Source organism: Eucalyptus grandis, chromosome 6, assembly GCF_016545825.1.
Source record: "Eucalyptus grandis isolate ANBG69807.140 chromosome 6, ASM1654582v1, whole genome shotgun sequence".
NCBI lineage: Eukaryota > Viridiplantae > Streptophyta > Magnoliopsida > Myrtales > Myrtaceae > Eucalyptus > Eucalyptus grandis.
Genome location: NC_052617.1, coordinates 18,013,709 through 18,029,807, shown reverse-complemented (window position 1 = coordinate 18,029,807; position 16,099 = coordinate 18,013,709). Strand labels below are relative to the sequence as shown.

At 40.5% G+C, this 16,099-nt stretch overlaps 1 protein-coding gene across 1 annotated transcript; it reads right to left on the bottom strand.

Moving 5' to 3' along the window:
* Window positions 1–4,813: 4,813 nt before the first annotated feature.
* On the bottom strand, window positions 4,814–9,214 carry LOC104448694 (cytochrome P450 CYP82D47). The gene is made up of 3 exons (XM_010062577.3): window positions 8,528–9,214; window positions 7,798–8,219; window positions 4,814–5,621 (listed from the first exon to the last, which is right to left on the bottom strand). The coding sequence occupies exons 1-3, from the start codon at window positions 9,072–9,074 to the stop codon at window positions 4,980–4,982; spliced, it is 1,611 nt and encodes a 536-aa protein (XP_010060879.1). The 5' UTR covers window positions 9,075–9,214; the 3' UTR covers window positions 4,814–4,979.
* Window positions 9,215–16,099: the final 6,885 nt, after the last annotated feature.

Genomic DNA, 16,099 nt, shown 5'->3' with positions numbered 1-16,099 from the left:
TTCTTTGAAGGTGGAATGGTAATGCATTTCAGCTTGAGAAAACTTTCCACTCTTATGGGCACAGAGAAGTCTCTTACCATCAATTTCTTCAAAAAGAACAGTCGCCCAGTATTCATCACTGGCGTCAGTTTGGAGAATTCTTTTGCCTGTTGACGGTATTTGTAATGGTGGAAGATTCTGCATAATCTCTTTGAGTTCAGCAACTAGTTTGGTCTGAGCTTTTCCCAAGGTGGGGAATTCTTCTTTAGCATGGATTGCAAAGGAATCAAAAGCTTTGCAATATTTGGGACAAAAACCCTGAGATAGTTAATTATCCCAAGAAATTGCTGGACCTGCTTTGTTGTGAAGTTATCCTGAGGAAACTTCAATAATTCTTGAGCAATATGTGGCCCTGGGTAATATGTACCTTTGTTAAGGTGCATACCAAGAAATTCAATCTCTGTCTGGGCAATATTCATCTTCCTTTGCGATAGCATAATACCATGCTTCTTTACGATTTCTGCAAACTGCTTAAGGAGTTGGCAGTGTGACTATTCATCAGGACTGTAGAGCAGAATATCGTCAATGTATACAACTGCACTTGATAGAATTGGTTGGAAGATGCGACACATGGTCTTTTGGAAAAGGGATGGTGCTACCTTTAAGCCAAAAGGAATAACTTTTCATTGGAAGTGTTGGTTCGGAATACAGAATCCTGTCTTGGATCTGTCTTCAGGATGGATGCCCAATTGCCAAAATCCAGCTTTGAGGTCAAATTTGGAATAGATGTGGGCTTTGGTTAGACCACTAAAGAGTGAGTCTCTAGATGGTAAAGGGAATTTATCGTCTTGGAGGAAAAGATTGAGGGGTTGGTAGTTAATTACCAATCTCATTTTCCCTCTGTTTTGCTTGACACGCTTATTGACATAAAAAGCTTCACAAGCCCATTGTGAGTCAGAAACTTCAATAAGGCCTTGTTGCAAAAGTTCTGAGCATTCCATTTGGGCTAAAACCAAATGTTCTGGTTTCATTCCCATGTGGCTCGCCTTGGTTGGGTTTATGTCTTCATTTTTTTTTTTTTTTTTTAGGAAGGCGAACAAAGAACTCCGGGTTTTTCCATAAAGGATGAGAGCACTTTTGAGCAAATTCTGCATGGGATTCGAACAAGATTCTAGCAATTTTTGCATAATTGGGTCTAGTAGACTCATTTCAATGGAAAACAGTCTGGATATTAACAAACTCGAGAATTAATCTTTATATCTAAGACATTTTCCAGGAATGATGCGAAGCTGGGAGATTTGAGTCATGATATCCCACCCAATTATCAGATCTTTATTGGGAAGGTTAGATCCAAAGATCTTTGCAGTTATGGAACACTGCGAGAAGAACTGGACAGTCACAGGAGTGGTTCTAACATTTGTGGAGAAAGCATCTCCTGACGCAGAATTGAAGTATCGGATGTAAGGGGTCCATAATTCTTCAGGAAGAATTTTGGTGTCTAGGATAGAACAACTTGCTCCTGTGTCAATGAGAGCAATAACAGTGATAGGCTTAGCAAACTTTGATGTAAGGATTTTTACGGGGAAGTGTGGACAGTGAGTCTGGCTTGAAAATATGTCCAGATTTGGTTCTGGGGACGATGGTGATATGTGGAAAATTTCTTCAGACTCTGAGTCTGACTCAGTTTCACTGGAAGTTTGGTAAGAGGGAATGGCACAAAGAGTTTGGTCAGATGGTTCTTCATCAGCAGAGAATAAGGATTCAATATCATCATTTTCGAGAGAAATACCTATTTCGTTCTCAATATGATGGATTAGATGATTCTGACCTTTTTTTGCTTGAGGACAACTTTTGGCAAAGTGTCCTTTCTGATTGCAGATGTAACAACGATTTGATTTCTTGTGGCTTGTGCGATCCTTTCTTTTGCGTAGGTATCGCCATTTCTTCTTTTTCCGGAAATGCTTGGAGCCATGTTTGTATTTCTTTATCCAAAACTTCTTGTAGTGTTTCTTCTTCCGAGAATACTTGCCACATGTACCATCACAGTCTTTCTTGGAGCATTTGATTTTCAGCTCCTGACGGGAACAGGCTGATTCAAGGCGCTTGTCATCTGTGATGTATGTCTGCACCATCTTGCGTTTTAAGCATAATTCTTCTAGGCATAGATGGATCTCTTGCTGTATTTCCCCTAAAGGAATATCTTGTACCCGTCTTTGCTTTCCAAAGAACGATCTTTCAACCATCTGGGACAGTTCTTTCGGGATAGAAGTAAGGAAGACATGCTTCAAATTTGGGTTTGCTCCAACTTGATAAAAGGTTTAAAGCATTAATTTAAAATGCTTATCAAGATGTTTCTTCTGGAGGGAGCAGCATCTTCTTTCAAAAAACTCTCTTCTTTTTATCTCTATGAGATCACCGGGTTTTCCCACAAAGACATGATATAAGAGAGTAAGGGCATGGCTGAAATTGGGTGACATCAGGAAATGAATCTGGTCCTGTTCTAAAAGTGATTGCCACCAGAACTTCAGGCTTCCTGTAAATCTTGTAACAAAATTGTACAAGACATCATTCATATCATGATTGGTGATAGACTGGGTCTTCAGCCATGTATGAAATTCTTCAAGACGGTTTGGCCATTTCTGGTAAGGAATGTCATCAATGGTGAAGAATTGTTTTGATGTAGTAGACACATGGGGAGTGGAGTTGCGAGTAGGATTGTTTGTCTGACCCATTTCCATATCAGAATAATCTGACTCCATGTCATCATCTGGTGGGTCGGCCATAAATATGGATGAAGTGACTGGTGTAAAGGAGAGGGTATCGACTCCAGGAATTGAGAAGGATGAGGAGGAGGAGAAGGAATTGGCTAAATCACGATAGAGATGCATATGTTTCTTTTTCTTCTTCTTTTTGTTTTTTTCGGTTCATGGTTGAAAATTCAGCCTTGGGCGGACCTACTGATCCAACTTCAATAGGCCGAAGTAGATTTTCCAAGATTGGGCCCCGGGAGAACTATCGTTTGCGAATAGAATTCCACCGGTGCGCCCACGTGGTCCTGAACTTCCGACGGTCCAAACAAACGAATTGGTCAGACGAGAAATGACGTTTTGGGCTATTTCTGTTTTGTCAAAGCAGAAGACGTTGACGGCGAGAGGATAGGTGGGGTCCAGTTAGGGCGCACGTTGCGTGACTTTTAATGGGCTCTTTTAGAGCATTCCACAAGTACCGATAAAAAGACTTCTGGGTTTGTCAGTTCCTCTTTATTTATTTGTCAATTTCTATGTCTTTTTTCGTTTTATCAAATGATTTTACGCGTCAATAATTCCGAATCAATAAATGCCGCGTTTTCAGCGTAGACTTAAATCTCACCGTGCACTATTGTCCAGTTTAGTGTCTAAGGCGATAAATTAGTGATATACGATAAATTCTTGAGAAATTCGTATCTCAAACACCAAAATCAAATTGATTTTTTTGCGTACAAGATTGCTTATATGAATTTCTGTCAATTGATTTTTTTGCACACAAGATTGCTTATATGAATTTCTGTCAATTTTGGCTCAATTGTTGAGGGAAGATTTGAGCCATAATAATTACTTGCTTATTGTTAAGAGAATAAGCACAAGAAGAATCATTTAAGAGCAATTTTATCTTCATGATTATCTTCAAGTCTCACTTTGACATACAGATACGACTCTCAAAGCTTCTTTAGCAAGTTGGAGACTTTAGATAGATCAAAGTAAGTATTGCAAATGTTGTTTTTGGTTCAGAACCTTATCTAGAATAGACCAAATTGCTTTTGCAAACTCGCTCGATACTTCTTTTACTAAGCCAAAACGGCAAATCCCTTCTAACTTCTCATCAACATTTCTTTGTGGATGTTCCTATGCACAAATTTGAATTTGAATCAAATTGATTCAGAGTTGGTTGTTCGTTTCCAAGTACGAGAAGTATCATTCACTCCATTTGTAGCATGAACTTCCTCTATAACGAGGTCCATCCAGACTTGCAATTTGACCAATTACCAATTGGTTCACTTTCTGCACTAATGTCCTCCCAAGCACATTAAAATACTCAAATTATCCAAGACCACCGCATGTCCCTTGCTTATTTACCTAGATCCAAATGTCTTTCCAACTCTAGCACTTTCCACTCAGCATTCCTTTCGTCATTTATAGACAAACAAACCTCTCCATTGGCACAAACATCCTAATGTAAACATCATTTGTGTATCAACTGGAATATTAAGAAGACATCGTGTCTACACACTCAAATACTCATATCAATGCACGCAAAATATTTTGCCCTCAAAATATTCATGGAGCATTCTCAACACCTTTGACTAGGTTGTTAGTTTAGGTTTAAACAAATTAGTTCATTGCTTAGTTGGTAATCTTCTTAAAGTTGTTTTTGTTAGGTTTTGGGCTAAGTCCACACAACTCATCACCCCTTGAGTATAAGCTTATAATGTGAAGATCTTCTCTAACCTGGTGCTAGTTTAGAATTGAATTACCTTTGATTTCTTTTACCAATTCAATCCCTCAATGGTACATTCATGTCAAGACTAGGATTTAAAGTTTTTCCTATGAGGTCTCGAGATCGAAACCCTAGCTCGTCACCCCTAGTACTCATTTTTCTTAATGCCAATTTTCGGTCGAGCCTCTAGTTATGTATTTGTATATATGAACCAAACTGAACCAGACACCACTAGTCAGTCGAACCAATCAGTCCAATTTGGATTCCAAATCATTGGTTTTGAGAATTTAAATGAGATGGCATTGATAATGCATATCCCAAATTTTAAAAGTTAACACAATAACGAGATAAACCCTAAGACTTACATGAAGAACTTCCACAATTTCATTAATGTAAGAAAAGCATATAAGATCAAAGTCACCATTGTCCTCAATGTCTGGATGCGGATGACTTTCTTAGCTAAATACGGAAAACCCATGCACTTTCATTCAGTTGGTACTTACAAATAGCTTCTTCCAAGAGCCTCTTCATCGTTTGGCACTGTAGACTGATTCGTACAACTCACGAGGTAATCTCGGTGTGAGCATAACTTCAAGTGGTCTTGCCTTTTTTAAGATAGCTCCAAAATCCTCGGACATGTCCACTAAGGAATTGCCACGAGTAGATACTTCGAATGCATGCAAGAATCTAGCCAAGATAAAATGCAGTGATTGTAGTGCAAAGGACATTCCAACACAAATTCTTCTACCACCTCCAAATGGGAAGAGCTCAAAATTATGGTCCTCTGCCTCGAGATCCTTATGGCTACTCAAAAACCTCCCTGGCTGAAACTTCAAAGGGTCAGGCCACAGTCTAGGATCGGTTTGAATTTTCCACAAGTTGAACATCATCCTTGTGCCTTTGCGCACATGGTACTCATCAATGACGCAGTCCTCAGTAGATTGGCGTCCAAAGAGGGGGGATGCTGGGTATAGGCGGAGGGTCTCCTTTACTGTAGCTTGGAGGAAGGCTAGGTTGGCGATGTCCGATTCGATCATATGCCTTTGCTTGCCAATGTGATTATCAAGTTCTTCTTGAACTCTTTTTAGGATGGGGAGGTTGTTCAACAACAGAGAGATTGCCCATGTTAGGGTGGCCATGGTCGTATCGCTACCTCCGGCTATCATTGCCTTCCGAAAAGGAAAATAAAAACATTAGCATATGTCTTATCAGAAGTGAGACATGGAAGGCCAATTTACATGAAAGTCTATATTCGCATTCCCTTTGCATATATCTGTGCGATGGAGGATGCATGGAGAATAGATTGAGAGGTAGGATAAAAAGTTGTCTGGTAAAGTTTAGTTCGACGGTAGGGGCAATGAAATACATTTGTTCTATGTGAAACTTCACAATTTATTATAAGAAGTTACATCAAAATTATTGTAGACATGAATGATATCCTTACTCAGTTTCCACTAAAAGACTAATACTTACATAAATCTCATTTAAAAAGAAAAAAAAATGAATCGCCTATAGATTATATAAATCAAATCTATCTAAATCATTATCATGTAGATTTCATAATGAGTCTCATCTAATTAATAATCAAGATGATATTAGTTCATATTATTTATAAATTATGCAATAATTTTTCATTTTAGAAAGTTCAAGATATACACACTTTTATCATATATTATCGAGTCATATTAGTCAATGCATTTCTTGTGAAGATATTTCTGATGTGATATGTATCCACTTGGCTAATGGTCCTCCCTTTCATTATTGAAGTGCCTTGATTGTATCCACTTGGCTAATGGTCCTCCCTTTCATTATTGAAGTGCCTTGTATCCACTTGGCTAATGGTCCTCCCTTTCATTATTGAAGTGCCTTGATTGTATCCACTTGGCTAATGGTCCTCCCTTTCATTATTGAAGTGCCTTGTATCCACTTGGCTAATGGTCCTCCCTTTCATTATTGAAGTGCCTTGATTGTATCCACTTGGCTAATGGTCCTCCCTTTCATTATTGAAGTGCCTTGATTGGAAAAGTGACACTATTTTCAACTGTGATTTGACATCTATTACGCATAGAAAGATACATTGACATGATGTGTTTGAGTTCTATTTTCATGTACTTTATCTATTATATTACACGGACTAGGAAAAAAGATGATTAAGATCAAGGAAGAGCGCAGCTAATTTTCTAATGCGAAAGACGGGCATGTATATAGTTTGGGGCCATGATCAGCATTTAAGGCTCCGTTCGTTTCACGGAAAATATCATATTTCAAAACATTTTCCTGGAAGTTATTTTCCAGGAAAATGACTCTATTTTCCGATGTTCGGTCAAAATCTAAAATTTGAGTGGAAAATATTTTCCACTGTTCGTTAGCTCAAACATTTTCCTGAAAAAAAATTATCAAAAATTGAATTTTAATATTTTTAATTGACCAAAAAAATTATTTTATTTATTTATATTTTTTTAAAAAATGATTTTTTAATTATTTATATTTTTAAAATAGAAATTTTTATTATTTTTTTTTTCCTTCCTCCTTCCTCCTCCTTCTTCCTCCCGATTCCTCCCGAGCGGCTTCGTCCGCCGTCGCCTCCTTCCTCCTCCTTCTTCCTCCTCGTTCCGCCGCCGCCGCCTCCTTCCTGCCTGACGATGGCCGGCTGCCCAGCGGCCGACCAAGACCCGGTGGCCACTCCGGCGAGCTCGAGGCTCGGCCGATCTCACCCGAGCTCACCGGATCTGGCGACAGAGCTTGAGCTCGCCTGGATCCGGCAAGCCGCGAGCTCCGCTGCCAGATCCGGCGAGCCGCGAGCTCCGCCAGCCGAGATCCGGCGAGCTCGAGGCTCGGCCGATCTCACCCGAGCTCGCCGGATCTGGTGACAGATCTCCCCGCGAGCCTCCCGGCGCCGCCGCGGAGCTCCCTCTTGAGCCGGATCCTCCCGAGCGGCTTCGAGCCGCCGGGGAAGCGGAGCGCGGCGGTGGCGGCGGCGCCCCGGCCGGAGCAGGCGGGCAGGAGCGGCCAGGGAGGGCGGAGGCTGGTCTCGGAGAAGGACGTCGTCGAAGCCAACTTCGCAGCAAGGAGAGCAAGAGAGAGAGAACAAGAACCGAAGGAAGAGAAGAGGCGAGGCTTGGAAAATGTTTTCCTCTTTTCAAAAGAGGAAAACATTTTCCAAGCTGCAAAGAAGGAATTTTCCGGTCAACGGAAAATGTTTTCCATTGACCGTGATTTTCCGCTCACCCGAACACCGGAAAATCCGGAAAATATTTTCCTGGAAGTTATTTTCCGCGAAATGAACGGGGCCTAAGAAGAAACTACAAATTCATCGAGAGGGGAAGGGGACAAATGAAGCATTACCAAGCATGTGGCTTTGGCAATTGTATCAGCATCATAACCTGCGATATCCATGCCGTTAAGAGTCGAAAGCATGACATCCATGAAATCTTGATCGCCCTGAGACTTGTCCAAGTCGACCTTCTTCTTCCTTTTGTGTTCCTCTAACCAGTTACTCAGGATCGTGTCCAATTCTTTCATAGTCCTCTTCATGGCCTTCTCGTGCCCGCCCAGGTCAAGCCACCGCAAGAAAGGAAGGGCATCGGCCACTGTAAAGGTCCCCATCAAACGGAAGAACTCCCTCACCGCATCGTGGCAGCGCCGCCGCTCCTCTTCCTCATCCATCATGGCAGTGCCGCTGTAATGGCCTGTACCCGCTACGATGTTAAGGATCACATTCAGAGTCAGCTTCGCAAACCATTGCTTCAAGTCTACCGAGATATGGCCTGTGTTTGACAAAAAGCAAACACGACGTTATACGACAAGGCTTACCCTTGTTTTCTTAAGCTTCCCAATAAAGGACATAAAAATCTTTTGGTGCTTGTCGAGAGAGCAAGCACTGCCCCACGGCCTCCTTAGATTACGAACGCAACGCATATGACGTTTCAGTAATAATCGTTCGCGAAAAGACTTATCCCACACTTATTTGGTCCACTTGAGTGCCTTCAATGGCGCTCACATAGAACCACTTTTCGACTTTTCTTCAATTCGAGCTACGTTGGGATTAAAATGGATCATCGCCAAACTGATGTACCTGAATCATCCTTCTTCTCACTCCAGAGCCCGTGCAACTCTTTAATGGCGAGATCCGTCGCAGAGGCCAGTACCGGGTTGAGCAACGACTTGATCCTCCGGTTAGAGAGCAGCTCCAAGGTGGCGATTTTCCTCACCTCGCGCCAGTACGGACTGCAGGGAGCGAGCCCGAATAAGGCACCGTCATAACCCAGTATTTCAGAGGACAGGGACGGCCAACGAGAGGAGAGGGCGAGGTCGTGTTTGGTGAAGCATTCTTTGGCTATCTCGGAGCTGCTCAACACCATGGTCGGGAATGACCCGAGCCTGAGGGTGAAGATGGGTCCGAACTCATCGGCCATAGCCGCTAAGGTCTTGTGGGGGAGCTTGGATTTCGCTAGAACGGGCAAGTGGCCAATCACAGGCCATGCACCTGCAGCTTCTGGTGCCGTTTTGAGCTTGCTTGATGATGATGATCTTGATCTCCATAACACAAGGAACGATAGAGCAAGAATCACAAGGATCCCGACCAAATTGGTGAAGTTCAAGCTTCCAAGTAGAAAGTACATTTGGGCATGAACTGCTCACTGATAGAGTCGACAAATTTATTCCGATTCGTAAAAGTATATCCCATGAATTTGAAATTCGATTTATATTCTAATTTTATTCTCTTTTCTTTTACGATTTTTTTTTGCGGGCAAGGAAAACTACTCAAGACTCTTCGTTAGACTCAACAACGGGAGCATACATTTCTTGGACGTCAAATCACAGTAGACCTTTCAATCGAGAAGATAAGAACGAATGGGAGTATAGGTTTCCCAATTTCTCCTCGAGGCCCAACAGCTAACTCTACCCTATCGGCGAACTTCATTGGCATTTCCATTGCAAACATGGAAGGACAATGTCGTGACCAAATTTTTTCGGCGAACTTCATTGGCATTTCCATTGCAAACATGGAAGGACAATGTCGTGACCAAATTTTTTCGGGTATGAACCACCTAGGGTTTGACTAATGGATTGTTAAGCCTAAACTTAACTCGGGCTCTCCCAAACCCATATCAATTCATGATTTAAGTTCATGTTCTTAGCATGCAATTGATTTTTTAATCAAGAGTCGCCACTAATCTATTTTTTGGTGGGTCGATTAGAAACCTAAGTAAAGTAACGAGAGTTTCACTTTACTCCTACGAACCAGAGACTATGGGTACGGGGACTTGGTTACACTAGATTTTTCTAATGCCCTTTCGGTACCACTTCTTTTTAATTTTCGATAAATATTTTTTGCAGACTGCTTAAATTGATTTTAAATCTAATTCCCTAACATATGAGGTGATCATGCGGGTGCACAAATCACTAATTTAACATCCAAGAAAGCAACGAAATAATAAAAAAATGAGGGGACTTGCTTTGTAGCAACGAAAGTATTTGCATGATTAGATTAAAAATTCACATCATCAACCCTAGATACTTTTTTCTAATTAACACGCAATTTCTTTTATTTGCTTTCACTTAATTAATGAAAATCATGCAATATGCAATGCAATATTAACTAAATGACCTAATTCTAATGACATGCAATTTCTAATTAAATGAACCTAGCAATGATCACTAAATGGCATGCATTTCATGAATCTAATTCTAAATGACATGCAATGACATTTTTTTTTTATTTTTTATTTTTTATTTTTATTTTTTAAAAAAAAAATGCAATCTATCCTAGGGATTAAAACTAATTTATCCTAAGTCATTTTTGTACTTTTTCTGAAATTTCGGAATTAGGAAAAATGTGAAAATTATTTAACTAGATTAAGATTCTATTTAATTTGCATTAGGAATTAGGTTAAGCCAAATCCTAATTTAAACTAAAATATTATCTTAACCCAAATAATCATAAAATGCAATTTATCTAATATCTAAACTTATAATAAATTAAGAAAACTATTATTTAGAATTAAACTAAGTGCAATTTTACCCTAGTATGCAGTGACGTACAAAATATGCCCTATATCTACATGACATATGCATGATTATTTTTTTGTTGTGTTTTTGTTTAATTAATTTCGAGAAAAAAAGTCAAATAATTAAACATGCAATTTAAGCTAATGAAACAAAAATCTAACATCCTAAATTCATGTTTTTTATTTTTATTTTTATTTTCAAAAATTGATGATAAATAAAATGTCTAGTCTAAATATGCAAATGACCCTAAAGCACGCAATATTCTAACTCAAACATATTTCAAGATAATTAAAACAATTAAGATAAAACAAATCATCTAAAATCATCGAAAATATCACACATCATTCAAATCATAGGGTAATATTCCGCTAGTAAAATCGATAAATTGATCTTAAGTCTTAAAGATCAAAATATCAATTTTATTCCCGCTGAACTTCATTTAAGCGCTTTATAGATGAAATAAAACCTGGGCGCGGTTGCGAATCGGTTGATATGTTGGAATTTCCAATCATATATTAAAGACTAATTATACTAAAAAAAAAATGATAAAGTAAAATAAAATAAAATAAACTAAAAAGAAAAAACTACCTAATGTGTTTTCTTTTTTCCTTTTTTTTTTCAAGTAAAGATGATGGTTGCTCCGGTAAGGGGATTCGCCAGCAACGGACTCCGGCGAGAGCAGCAAGGGTAGCTACCGGCGAGGGACTCCGGCGAAGCAAGGCGACGGCGAGCAGCGGCGGGGGAGGCTCGGTTGGCGTTGGTTCGCGGCAGGGACAGCAGCGCGGCGGCGGCTGAGTGTTGGGCGGAGGCGAGCAGCGGCGGTGTGGTCTCCAGTGCTACAGATCGGCGACGGCAGAGGCGGAACTGGGGCGCTCGGGTCGTGGAGGCGGCTGGTGTCGCGGTGGCGCGGCTCCGGCTGGGCTGGCGAAGAACGGACGCGCGGTGGTGAGCGGCCGAATGCGTGGCTGATGCAGGCGTGGCGGCGATGTCAGGCTCCGGCGCAGGGGTGCTCGAATCGAGCGGCACTCTGGCGCGGTGACAGGCGAGCAGGAGACAACGGCGTTGGGTCGTCTGGCGGAGAACAGCAGCAGCGCCTCGGGCTACTGGGCGGTGGTACAGTTGCAGGCGGAGCAGATGGGGTTAGTGCAGGTTGCTGCAACGGGCGGTCAAGGCGGAGCCACAAAGGCGTCGGGTGCTTCTCGGGGACAGCAAGCGGGGGCTCGGCTTGCGCGATTCGCGGCTAGGGCCGAGGACGTCGGGCTTCGAGTCGTGGGCGTCGGCGGACGGAGGAGACGGGTAGCAGCGGACATCGGTGAGGGACTTCACGAAGAAGATGAACAGTTCCTCTTCCTTTCTTCTTCTTTTTTTTTTTACCTCACGTCACTTCCCACGTCTCCTCTTGCTGACTTTTCTTTTTTTCTTTTCTTTGTACTTCAGTCAGAGAAGAAAAGGAGCTGCCACCCTTTAACGAAGGAAAATGTTCTTTTTTTTCTTTCCCCTCTTTTCTTTTCTTGGCCTTTTTTTCCTCGAAAACAAAGACAAAAGAACTCTTTTTTTTTTATCTCTTTGAATTTCGAATTCTAACGAAACGAAAGAACCACTCACTTTTTTGCTCTGAAAATTTTTCTGAATCCGCGCCCCCCCGGTTACGAAAAATAAAGCTCTCTTTTATACTAATTCCAAACAGCTGCTTTGTATGGCATATTTCAAACTTCCATCTTTTGTTGCATTAAATCAATGATGCAAATCGGAGCATGATTTCGCAATCAGCTCGATTTTGCATCGATTCTTTCCATTTTATCAAAATTATTGTCCTTTGTTCACCTGATTTTTAATTATTTATACATTTATCAAAATCTGAATATCCATCAGAATTTTAAATTTTCATGCATAATCAATCAAATCGATTTCCTCCATTTTTTTTTTCATTTTTCCTTTTATTTGTTCAAAATGCAATTTTATTTTTTCAAAATTAGGTGTCAACAGCTGCCTCTCTTTGAGAGTGTGCTCGTAGAGGTTGCTTTCAAAGACAAGTTGAGACCTAAATGTTAATCATGTACACGTACTGAATGACTTTTTTTTTCGGGAAAATGAATCCCGTTTTGAAATGAAATTTATATGATACATGGAATGCTAATGCAAATGACAAAGGAACTTACCTGAAATTACTTAGCTTCGAGGATGGTAGAGTAACTCAAGATAGATTGGTGTTACATGTCTAGGACTCGTATAATTCTACGGTTGCCCAGAATAGTAACATGGCTTCACAAAGAGACTGCTTTCCTAGTACTCGTACCATTCTACGGTCGCCTAGTATGACATTGTTTGGTTGTGTCTAGGACCCGTACTATTCTACGATCGCCTAAACGAAAAAAATGATTTTTTAGGACCCGTACCATTCTACGGTCGCCTGAATGAAAAAATGATTTTCCAGGACCCGTACCATTCTACGGTCGCTTGAACGGAGGTTGTCTAGGACTCGTACCATTCTACGGTCACCTAAATGGGGATTTGTTTTCCAGGACCCGTACCATTCTATGGTCGCATTGACGAAAAAATGATTTTCCAGGACCCGTACCATTTTACGGTCACCTGAATTGATGTTGTCTAGGACTCGTACTATTCTACGGTAGCCTAAACGGGGATTTAATTTTCAGGACCCGTACCATTCTACGGTCGCTTGAACTGAGGTTGTCTAGGACCCGTACAATTCTACAGTCGCCTTGATGAAAAAAAAATGATTTTTCAGGACCCGTACTATTTTACGGTCACCTGAGTGTTGTCTAGGACCCGTATCATTCTACGGTCGCCTTGACGAAAAAATGATTTTCCAGGACCCGTACCATTCTACGGTCGCTTGATTAGGTGTCGTCTAGGACCCATACCATTCTACGGTCGCCTTGATGAAAAAATGATTTTTCAGGACCCGTACCATTCTATGGTCGCCTGAATAGGTGTCGTCTAGGACCCGTACCATTCTTCGGTCGCCTAAACTAGGATTCAATTTTAGGTGCCGTACTATTCTACGGTCGCCTGATGAATCTGGGAAAAATCTTTGTGGGGCGACTCCATCGAGCGCCAGTGCTTGAAAAGGAATACCTGTACAATAACAAGTATTTAAGGTATGGATAGAGATAGACTTACCTGGTGACATCTCTGTTCCTTGGGGATATGTCTTATGGGACTTAGATACCCTGTGGAGGCCTCTCACCTCCTAGTAGAAATTTGGAACATCAAGGATGGACCTTGAATGTTCGTGATAGTTTCTCATCTCCTAATATCATGAGGTATTCTGAAAGGAACTTGAATGTTAGGAACTCTTGGATCTTTGAGAAAACATTACCTGTCAGACATGATTAGAGCAAAAGTGCATTTACCAAAGAAATAAGCAATTAATGCTATTTTGGAACGCACACTTCAAAATCCACTGAAGTTTTTATCAATTCAATCGGGGTTCATGCATAATGACCTTTGCATCACCCAAATTTTCATTTGAGAGAATTATCATTCAAGACAATTTTCACTCATGACATGGATTTATTAAGAATACTAAATGAGAGACTTTCGGTTAAAAAGGACTTTCACTCACTCTCATTTAGAAGAGAATCACTCCATCTCACCATATTAACAGGGGTCCAAGTATTCTCGCAAACGGTACGACCTTACCAATCTGAGAGGTCTTTAACATGGACCATATTGTGGGTTTGGTCAACGGCTTAACAATTGGACTCTTTGAGTCAAGGCTATTGAAAGAACAGCTTCACAATTATCTTCGGGTTTACAAGTCAAGAACCCTGCAAAATGAGAAAGAAATAATCCCGCTCGCACTTCTTCGAGTGATGCTTATAAACATATGAACCCCTATGTTAATTCAAGTGCCATAATCTGAAGAGACTTTGTAAGGGACGTAACATAGGCTGGGTTCATGGGTTGAGAAACGAAAGGATCATTAGGCTAAAAAATGTGTATAAAGGTCAAAGCTGATGATCATCTAGGCATTGCCGCTGGTCTTCTCTTTCACCAGGGATGCGCCATTGATCTTGACTCTTTGAGTACTGCTCCATTGAGATACAACTTTTTGCAATTGATAGTCACCTATCATGACTCTTTCATTTTCATTTTCATTGGCATTACTTCTACTAGGCACATAATTTTTTCATGCCCCTAGTTTTCATGCATTTTTTTTATTTCTTTTTCATGGGCATTGGCCTTACTTTTACCAGGCGCACTGCTTTTTCATGCCCCTTAGTTCTATTTTGATTTCAATTCTTGCGCATAGTGCATGCGTCAAGGAATTATACTCTAAATGACACTCGAACTTTCAAAGGTCTTCATCCGTCTTTTGCCTTGCCCCAGTGTGGGGGATGATCACCAACTAGGTTTAAAGAAATAAAAATTGCAGGCTCAAGTGGGCTATGCAAAGGGTATAAGTATGTAAGATAGAGAAAGAAATGCTTTTCATCATCCTAAGGTACTTAAGTTAACACATGAATTCAATGCAATAGCATGACTTAAAGATTGATGCAAGTGAGAGCAAAAAAATTTCAATTCAATTTTCTCACCTCATGATGCCATTTTATCTCCCATTTGCCCCAATGTGGGGTGATTCTTGACAGGGGTAATTCGAAAAGAATATCCATAAGTGTATGGGCTTAAGAGGGTTAAGCAATGGATCACCTGTAGTGTTTGGGATAAAGAAATGAATTGCTTCTCATCATTTCGGTTGCCGTACCTTTTGCGAGAGAACTCTTTACCTTGTGTATATGAACCTTCATACACTCATCTCACAAGTGTATGTGTAAGGGACTATGTATAGGATAAGGTTTGCCTTTCATCATCCCGACTCGTCTCATTTAGTATGCTCAATCAATTCCACATCATTCATTAAATTAGTCCATCTTGATGTTTTTTAGTGGAATTAGTGGCTAAGAGTCATCATGCAAAATCATTTTTTTAAAGGAACTCAACAGCTTTAGGCATGAAAACTTGTTAACTTCAAACAGTTTTCCACATTGCAAAATGGTTTTAAGCATTCATTCAAGGATTCCTCTACAACGGGACTGCCTCAGCAGTTGATGTCTTTGAATTGTCTTTATCATTCAAGGCTGAAAATCCATTTTTGTCCCTGCACAAGAGAACATGCATGAATATGATACTATGCAACATCAAAGTAAAAACAAATGGAATATCCAATTTCGGTTTGGGTCGAGATTTTATCTCAATCAGGTTACTACCAAAATCCGTCATGCCCTTAATCTGTCACATTAATTCCTTAGAAATGTGTCCTTGACAGTTGGGTCAATTGCAACTGGTGTGCCTTTTCGAGATGCCTTCTCACCGGGCGAAAAAGTAATGCTCAAACATGAAGTAAATGAGTCGAAAAATTAAACGGGGCTAATGCATGCTTTTGGAAATGGCTTCAAAAGTGATTTTTTTATGAGGAAGCATGAAGCAGCCCAGTCTCGAGAATTTCTCCATGGATGATGTTTTTTTTTTTTTTTTTTCATTGTTGGATATCGTCACCGGACTGGTTTGGTATACCTCATCATGCCCTCAAAATAAAATTTGTAATTTAATTGAAATTAATCAATGTAATTTATTGAATGGAAAAATGCAACACTCAATCACTAAAAAA

Bases quoted from the DNA above. Each gene is read 5' to 3' on its own strand.
- LOC104448694 (XM_010062577.3), bottom strand. From the start codon at position 9,074: ATGTACTTTCTACTTGGAAGCTTGAACTTCACCAATTTGGTCGGGATC. The intron at 8,220-8,527 runs GTACATCAGTTT...TGTCAAACACAG, and splicing joins TGAGAAGAAGGATGATTCAG to GCCATATCTCGGTAGACTTG. The intron at 5,622-7,797 runs GTAATGCTTCAT...CCTTTTCGGAAG, and splicing joins TTGCCAAAGCCACATGCTTG to GCAATGATAGCCGGAGGTAG.